The 9,503-nt window shown below is 46.1% G+C and overlaps 1 protein-coding gene across 1 annotated transcript in view; it reads right to left on the bottom strand.

Annotated features, from left to right (window-relative positions):
* The window catches only part of LOC101995761 (adenylate cyclase type 1), an 86,537-nt gene that overhangs the window by 14,234 nt on the left and 62,800 nt on the right, over positions 1–9,503 (bottom strand). The window contains exons 12-14 of the mRNA XM_005359221.2: positions 3,340–3,456; positions 2,564–2,710; positions 2,090–2,188 (exon numbers count right to left, since the gene is read on the bottom strand). Of these exons, the coding sequence (XP_005359278.1) occupies positions 2,090–2,188; positions 2,564–2,710; positions 3,340–3,456 (363 nt within the window). The remainder of the gene's footprint in view (positions 1–2,089; positions 2,189–2,563; positions 2,711–3,339; positions 3,457–9,503) is intronic.

Here is a 9,503-nt window from a genome sequence, read left to right as displayed (position 1 = left end):
CTATGGGCATCTTCTCATGTGCTTCCTGCCTCTGTGGGGCTTCACTGATGAGGCACCTATCCAGACTGCCCACTTTTTAACTAGGTTGGCATTTTTTATTTCTTAATCTTAGGGTATTTTTTTAATTTTTAGTATAAGTCCTTTATCAGACAGGTGGTTTGCAAATCTTCTCCCAGCCTGCAGAGTGTCTGCTCATTCTCAACAATCCTGTTTACAGAGGAGGGGCTTTTCTAATCTTTTCCTTCAGGGGTCATGCTGTGGGAGCTCCATCTAAAAAGAACCATCTCAAACTCAAGATCATCTAGATTTTCTCCCATGCTACTGTCCAGAAATTTTATAGGTTTTTTTTAAATCACTTGACTCAAGTTAGTCTTATGAAAAGCAGAATATCTTTATCTTAGTTGTATTTTTTCATATTAATAGGCAATTATTATAGTAAAATAGAGACCAACTGAGCGCAGCTACGTGTGTCTCTTTCTGGGCACTCTGCCCTGTTCCACTGACCAATCTGAAACATCCCCAGGACACTACATTGCCATGGTTGCTGTAGCTTTCTAGTTCCTTCTCCAGCACTGACTTGGCTCTTCTGGATCCTCTGCTTCTCACTATAAATTTAAATTCAGTTTGTCATGTTATGAGCTATCCTGATACAATTTTGATTGAGACTGGATTGATTTCATTAATCAAATTTATAACCACTGATATCTTGACAGTCATCATCCTTCCCGTGCAGGGACACGGAATAGTTTTCCCTATAAAGAGCTTGTATATGCCATGTTATATTTATACCCAGGATTATATTTTAGCACTAATATTAACAGTGTCATGTTTGTAATTTCAAATACCAAGTGTCATTTGCTACTACACAGGACTGACTTTTACATATGAACTCTGTGGTATACTGGCCATCCCCCAACCCGCCCACCATTGGTTCTTTCATTTGGGGTGTGTGTGTGTGTGTGTGTGTGTGTGTATAACAATGTGATCTGCACACAAAGACAGTTTTCTTTCTTCCCTTAAAGTCCATATGTGCTTTATCTTCTTTTCTTGTCTTATGGCCTTAGCTAGATTTTCCAGAACACTGCTAACTAGTGGTGGGAGAGTGGAGTTTGGTGTACACAATCCCAGAAGTCAGGAGCTGGAGGAAGCAGGACTGGAATTCTTTGCCAACTTGGGCTACATAATGGTTCAAGTTCCAGCCAGAATAGTCAGCAAAATCCTTACTTTAATAATTAATGATAACACTAATATCGATGCTGGTGAGAAGGGATGTCCTTTCAATGCTCCTGATCTTGGGTTGGGGAGTTTTTCCACATTAAATGTAATATTAAACTGTAGAGCTTTTATGTATGGTGTTTGTCCCGTTAGTAGTTTCTTTTTTTCTGAGTTTAACAATTTTTATTCAGGAACAGGTATTGAAGCAAATGGACCTTGTTGCACCAATTTTTAGGATCATATGTTGATAGTGCAAATTTCAGAAATTGATTTTGGAGTGTTAAACCAGTCTTATCTACCTGGAATAAATCCACGGCCCTCGTGTAGCATTCGTTTGACTTATTATTTGGTTGTGTTTGCTAATGCTTGAAGAGGAATTTATGCAGTTACATTTGTGAGAAATAAACACTGATCTGTGGTCTTCCTTTCTTGTGGTGTCGTTGTCTAGCTTTGGTATGAGGGGGTCACCTGGGAGGGGTCAGGAAGCCTTCCCTAAGAGGCTACCGGCGACTAGCTTCCTTCATGCCTTAACTGAGGGGTGAAATAGCCCTCTGACTCCTGCTCCAGGGGACTGTTAATTATGAATCAATCTCCTCGGTAGCTGCAGAACCACTTCATTTTCACAGTTCCATTGTGGGGGTTACAGTTTTCAGCCTTCCACGGGTGGGAGCACAGGGAGGAAGTGAGGAGGAGGGCTCAAGGCTTAAGACTTTCCTAAGGTTGGGTATCTAGAGAGAACCAGGCAATGCCAAGATAGCCTAGGCTCTTCTCCCCCAACCTAGCACAGGGAAACCAAGCCCACCTGTCTAGGGTGCCAGAAACATCTACCACGAACCAGGCCCAGGCCCCAGCAAGTGGCAAGGGAATTACTTACTCTGGTTCCTGCTGTGGGCGCCAGCCCCACGGCGGCCATATAGGTGCTCCCAATGGTCTTGATCTTCTCCAGGTCCTTGTAAAAGTCCTTGTCCATGAGCTTTGTTTAAAACAGAAACCAGTTAAACATCACAGAACACTAGAGAGGTGTCCTACAGACATCATCCACTAGGGGGCAACAGAGAGGGTGGCCTTCAAATAGGGCACAGCAGCTAGCTCCTCTGGTGTCTGAAAGGGACACCAAGAAGGTACAGCATAGGATACATCCATGTCCCTGCCTCCAAACTCACAGTCACTTGGGGGAAAAGGATCTCCAGTGGAGCAAGCACAGTGCCCTGTGGGGGAAGGGACTAGAGATTCCCACCTGCACACCCAGAGTGGACGCTGCCCTGCCCTGGTCCCTAATGGATTCACAGTGGACACAAGAAGGATCATCCTTGATGCCCTGCAAGTCGATGATGTCGCAAGGTCTCACCTCATCAAAGTCGGCAATAATCTCGTTGAGGAGCCGCAGGCACTCGACCCCCATATTGTTGCCGTCCAGCTCAATGTAGAAGTCATTGAAGTTTGGGATGGAGGCGAACATGACGCCCACCTGGGAGTAGGATTGGTAATAGAGGTCCTGCAGAGACAGAAGGGTCAGCCCTGCGATGCTACGGCAGCAGGGATCAGAAGGGGTCAGCCCTGCGATGCTACGGCAGCAGGGATAGCATTTGAAAGGGGGACAAGCCAGGCCATAGGGAGAAACACTGGGGGCTCCAGGTGGTAATAGAGGTCCTGCAGAGACAGAAGGGTCAGCCCTGCAATGCTACGGCAGCAGGAATAGCATTTGAAAGGGGGACAAGCCAGGCCATAAGGAGAAACACTGGGGGCTCCAGGTTGTGCCCTGTACTGCACGGGCAAATCCTGAGTGGCCGGCTTTGGACTTGAGCCTGGCGAGGCGAGAGCATAGCAGGTAAGGGGGACCATGGCTCTAAAGCTCGCTGACTGCACAGAGACACCAGCTGCTGGTTCTGGCAGGGCAGGTTAAGGCTGAACCTCCAGCCTGCTTCTATCCTTAGAACCTTTTAAGAAGCCAGCTCCGATTTCTTTGCTTTTGAACGTGGCTTTTGTCAGCGTTTCCTTTGGGCTATGCAGGTGGCTGCAGTCACTACAGCAGGCAAAGCTGTGAGGAGCTCTGACCAAACAGTTCACGCAGAGGAGGGAAAGAAAATCTCACCCAGCAGGCCCCCGCAAGGCCCTCCCACTTACCATATTCCGGGGATTGGACATGAGAAAGTGCTGCGCCACGTGGGCCGGCAGGAGGTTGAAGAGGATCCTCTTGTTGTCCAGCTTCACTTTCTCCATGTCATCGCGCTCCTCTTCTGCCTGGAGGTCACGGGTTATGAATGCCAGCCATGCATGCTGCCCTCACCCTCCCACCACGACACCTCGACACCAGAAAGGTGATGCGACGGAGGATTGACTAATAAGCTTGCGTGGGGAATAGTAAGTTACACAAAGTGGACTTCACCTGAAGGAGTGTTGCCACTAGTTTCCAGGAAGATAAACAGCCCGCTGAACAGGCTTGTTAGGGACCAGAGGAGATATGTGTTCGTCTAACATAATTGAACTTCACGCTTGCTGGGAATATGTGCCTGCTAAGATTTGTTCAACAGGATTGCTGCCAATTAGACCCTATGTCCATACCAGAGAACCATGCCTAGATCTTGGTTAGATCTAGCATAATTCTGCCAGTCAGGATGACCCAGGTTAACAACTGCTGGGAAAGAACAATGCTGGTCTACGTTAGAAGTAACCATGACAACATCATTGTTGTAAAATGTCCAATGTGTCTTAATTGTCCAGACTTGAAGCTTTCTCTCTGTTTAGTTGATCAAAGTATATCTGTGGAGTGTTGAAGCCTATGGTCTATATAAACATTATGTGAAGAGTTTCTGTTCATAGCTGGTTTCTCTGTGCATTAGCCAGAGCAGGATGCTCACTATTAAAGGGCTTTTCCCTTATTCCCTGAGTGGCTAGAGGGGTAGACTGGTGCTCCAACCTCACTGATCAGCCATGCAGGAATCTAGATGCACACGTGAACCACATGACCACTCTTCATCTTTCATACCAGACACAGCACCAGAGCCTTACTGCAGGGTTGAAGGATTCTCCACCCGGCACTGTAACTTTCAGTGGTTGATAATGGTGCTCCCGTTGTCAGGGTCTGTTCCCCAGATCCCATTCCTGTCTCTTGAGCAACTCTTGGGAGCCTATGTGCCCACTCTAGATCGCACCAGCCCCAGGCAGGTCTCTAGTCTGCCTTCACCAGAAGACTCAGGACCAAGTGGCTGGCATCTCTCCAGGACGCCGTTATTACCCTCGCCCAGAACTTGTGTTGCCTCCACAGAGCTTACATCCTGCTGGCACTATGACAAGAACGCTGTGAGATCTGGTCTGCTGAGGATCCAGCTCATCCCAGTGAGTGCACAGTCTCTGAACCAGAAGCAGGGGATGAGGCACTAAGGACTGCCAGCCAGTCAGAGCCTGCTTACCGTGAACTATGGCTCCATAGTGCTAAGAAAAAGTGTCAGGGATGGTCCCATGCATGGGCCACCATGAGGCTCAAGGGGGCTACCAGAGCGGGCCAATCTATGGTAGGCCACAGTTCTCAGAGACAGAAGTTGTATATCTCTGCTATAAAACTTGGCCCTCCACAGGATTTGGCTTGAGAAATAGTCATATTTAAATACGTGTGTTACTCCATTCATGAACATCAAACGCCTGGTATGGCAGAAATGCCACCATGATGGCTTGACGCTCGGGGCCTGCCACGGAAGCCATCCAGGGGCCAATCCCATGTGGTAGTCAGTGATATACAGGGCAAGACAGGCACATCTCCATGCAACAGCACCTTTTCATCCACCTTTAAACCACAGTTCCTAGGGCTGCATTTGCCAAAGGCATTGGGGGGGCTACTCTACTCTCCCTAGAGATGATTTTACCAGCTACATGTTGCTAGGTCTCCTGTCGAGATCTAGATTACCAGTCAAGCCAGGAACTAATGATTTCAAAGAGTAAGGAGAGGAAGCTTTGAGTCAAGGAGTTGTAATGGGGACACAGAGATCACAGGGTGAAAGACCAAGCCTAGTGCAGGGGAAGGGGGCTAAGTTATATGTATTGGTTTTGTTTTTTGTTTTTACACAAGATCAATGAGTTAGCATAACCCAATAGAGAGGGGCAGACTGCAGTGCATGGAAAGACAAGAAAGACAGCCCTGGGCCCCAGACTCCAGGTCAAACCAGAGGTGACACTGGCCACCGCCACCCAGACAGGCTGGAGCCCACTCTGCAAACAGAGGGACACAGTAACTGGCGATTCTGAAGGGGGCTCAGAGTCCATGACCTCTGCTGGAAAGAAAAACAACATGAGGGGATTGGTCATGCTTTTGTCCTGACCCACTGTTGGGGGGGTGGCTCTGTGGCAGCGAGTGTCCCATGAGTGACTCTGTGATTTATTCTGGGTCTCTCTCAAAGGTCAGTGGCCTCTGACTTCCGGCCTCAGTCTTTTCATCCCCCGTTCCTGTCAACAGAACATTGCAAACACCCTCTTCTCCATAGGAAATGTATTACTAATTATATTTAACTTGCTGCATACCAGTGGACCCCAAACAAAAGCCTTTAAAGGGTAGAATTAAGATGGAAAAATATATTTTAAAAATAATAGCTTGGTTGTATTAATGGCACAACAATGTTTATCTTCTCTAAAATAATTATTGTTACTATCAGTAATATTTTCATTAAAAAAACAAAATAATTGAATATTCTTTGCTTAAAAATAATGTGCTGTAATAATCCCTGACTTCTGGAGCATATGCCTTAAGGGCGAGGGGACAGTAAAAGACAGATAAAATCAAAACAGAGAGGGGTTGGAAAGAGTCAAGCATGTAGGTGGGGAAGAGATGGGGAAATGAAATGTTGACAGAGGTGTAGCCAAAAGAAATGGTGGGTGAATGAGTTACACAGAAACCTACAGGCCTGCAACGGAGGGGAAAGTTCAATTAGACGTGACCGCAGAACATGATAGGAAATGGGGAAACGGTAAAGAGTCAAAGTTTAAGTGTGGATAGGAAATGGGAAAGAAGACATGTATTAGCTGTTTTGTGAGACATAGTCTCTCTATATGATCCTGACTGACCTGAAGCTCACAATGTAGACCAGGATGGCCTCCCTGCCACTGCCTCCCAAGTGCTGGAATTAAAGGTGTATGCCTCTACACCCAGCCCCACACAAAAGTGTTATATATGTTCTTAAAAGGAAGTCTAAATTTCCTTTTATGGTTATGATTAATATACTTTATGCATGTATAAGAAACTTCCAAAGACTAAAAACAGAATTTAAAAAAAAAAAAGCACTAAAATGAAAACTATCCCTGGCTCAGCACACTGTATTGAAAGGTTTTATTCTGGGCTCTGCTTATAGCAGCATTTGGATTTAGGGACCACTAGGGTCTTTGTTCTTCCTATGTTCGCATGTGTCTTACTCTGTGCACAGGTCAAAAGGTTTCTGTTGTTGAATTCTGACTGACAAATGTCCATCCTACTCGGAGCAGTAATTTTAAGAAATCAAACAGAATTGTTATATTTTTAACGAGATGAAAATCCACTGAAATTCTCTTAAGATTTTCTAAACAGTCAGAAAACTCAATTTTTTTTTTTTTTTTAAGGAATAGCTTACTGGGTGACACACATTATTCTTGTCAGTAAGGTCGCATGAGAAACACACTGAACTGTTTCCAAAACGTGCTCTCAGCACTTCTTCAAAAGGCGTTCCCTTTCTCATGTGTGCTACATTTTAGAGCGATTGGCCTGGCACATCTACCAACCATGACGAAGCATTTCCAAGGTCAGAGCTGGTGTGCTTGTAATTTTAGATAAAGTACAAAGAGAGACAACTAATGTCCTGACCTGGCCCTCCCTGGGACTCTGACGTGTGTACGGGTGACTCTCACCCATCACCCTGACAGAACATTCTCAGTCAGAGAACACCAGCAACCCCCAGCATAGTGCCAGAAATAAACAGTGTGTTCCTCACAACCAAGAGCCTGCACGAATGCCCCGCCCTCCCCGTGATTCCTGCCAGGGACAAAGACACCCATCCGGAGCATGGCCACCACTTCATACTTTTTTTGTTTATTTGTTTGGTTGTTTGTTTGTTTCAAGACAGAGTTTCTCTGTAACTTTGGAGCCTGTCCTGGAACTAGCTCTTGTAGACCAGGCTGGCCTCGAACTCACAGAGATCTGCCTAGCTCTGCCTCCAGAGTGCTAGGATCAAAGGCGTGAGCCACCACCGCCCGGCTCACTTCATTCTTTCATATCAGGACAGCACATTACTTGATTTTCATATCGTCGCTGCAAAGGCGCTTCCGGATGTCCTCTTTTTTGAATCATCTAGTCTGTTTCTTTGGAGACACCCCTAGCTCTAGGAGCCACCTCTTCTGGAGCAAGCCCAGAGAGGAAAATGAACTATCCATGTACAGTGTGCAGGCTAGTTTTATGTAAACTTGATACAAGCTGCCGGGCGGTGGTGGCGCACGCCTTTAATCCCAGCACTCGGGAGGCAGAGGCAGGCGGATCTCTGTGAGTTCGAGACCAGCCTGGTCTACAGAGCTAGTTCCAGGACAGGCTCCAAAGCCACAGAGAAACCCTGTCTCAAAAAACCAAAAAACAAGAACAACAACAAAAAGAACCTTGATACAAGCTGAAGTCATCTGAAAGGAGGGAGCCTCAATTAGAAAACACCTCCGTAAGATTCAGCTATAGAGCATTTTCTTAATTGGTGATTGATGGGAAGGGCCCAGTGTATGGTGGGTGGTACTACCCCCGGACCTCCTCTAAAAGATCATAGGAACAATCCTTTGTTTGGTAACTGCCACATAAACTAGAGCACACTGTAAAACACACCTTCTGCACACGTAAAGACCATGGTGTAATGATGATCAGACAGGGCCTCCAACACTCCATGGTGTCTCTACCTCTTAGTTCAGGGTAGCTCAGGCCAAGCAGACTGGGATGGAATTGCGGACCCTATAAATCTCCTGTTTATGTAATAGCAGAGGAGCCTGGGAGCAATGTGAGCCCTCCTGCCCACAACAGACTCCAAGATTCTCCATCCTCTGAACATTCTGAGGTAGACGTTTTTAATATTCTCCACTGACTTCCAGTGGCCAGTGGCAGGTGGACATGCCTCCCTTAAAGAAGGGAGATGAAGGTGCACTCTCGGCTGGTGTGTCCAGCCTGTTGTCTGGAGGACCGTGATAGTGTAACCCTCGGCTAACCTGCATAAACATGTGTGTAGCAGGAAGAAGAATGAAGCTCGGCTAGTCAATGCTACCGACACGCTGGGCATAGTAGCTACTGCAGCACAATCTGCCCTGACTAGCCAAATACTGGGTTCAAAGAACTTGATCAGTAATGACCATGATCATATTCTTTCTAGCTATTCTATATAAACTGGAGGGTTTCTGTTTTGTTTTACTTTTTTACTGAGAATAGGGTTCTGAAATGTAGGATTAGATCATGTTCTGATGAACTCTCATTTCTGTTCTGAAGCTGTTTCCATGAAAAGTCTTACAAAACATCATTGAACAGCTACAGGAAATACGTGCTATATAGGAATACACAGACCATGGACAGTGTAGCAAACCTCAACGAAGTTAACAGGCTTCAAGACACTAGAGTCCTCCGTCTATAGGAAAATTAATTTTGAAGTTACTAATTACAAGATCTTTGTAGAATCTTCCAGATCAAAGTACACACTCCTCCTCTTTGGGTGGAGAAATGAAGAGGAAAATCCGAGAATACTCTGGAGCAAACGAAGATGAAGTCACCCTACACGCCAGCACTCCCAGAACCATTAAAACCATGCTCAGGGTCTACAACACCGAGCAAGCAGAGCACTTACTCCAGAAAGGACAAGCCCCTCTCAAGTCACCGCCAAATGGTACTAAGACAGCAATAAATTCAGTTGTGACCAATCACAAGAAATTAAATAATACAATCAGGCTCCACAAATATGAAAGGAACAGCAAGGGCCGCTGTGGCCAATTCTAAGTCAACAAAGAGCAGATGTCAGGGAAGGACTGAATTCCCAAAGCCACTGCAGCAAGCAATAGGAATGGGAGGCCTAGGGGGCCTCGTGGTTTGGGGGAACTTGAATTTTCCTTTAACATCTCATTCGGCAGCAGATAAACCATCCAGTTCAGAGGCTTCATTTCATTCCCCCTAACATTTATGGAAGAAACAGCTCTAATTCTACTGAAGTCTCCCAGAAAACTACGACAAATGGAAGACTTCCCTACTCATGTGGTTTGTTCCCAGGGTTTGTATGTTTATGTGTGTATGGAGGGGCCCACAAGTATGGAGGGGCCCACAA

The sequence above is a fragment of the Microtus ochrogaster genome, linkage group LG1 (genome assembly GCF_000317375.1).
Source record: "Microtus ochrogaster isolate Prairie Vole_2 linkage group LG1, MicOch1.0, whole genome shotgun sequence".
Taxonomy (NCBI): Eukaryota; Metazoa; Chordata; class Mammalia; order Rodentia; family Cricetidae; genus Microtus; species Microtus ochrogaster.
The sequence above is the reverse complement of the archived record's forward strand: the minus strand, read 5'-3'. Positions and strand labels throughout refer to the sequence as shown.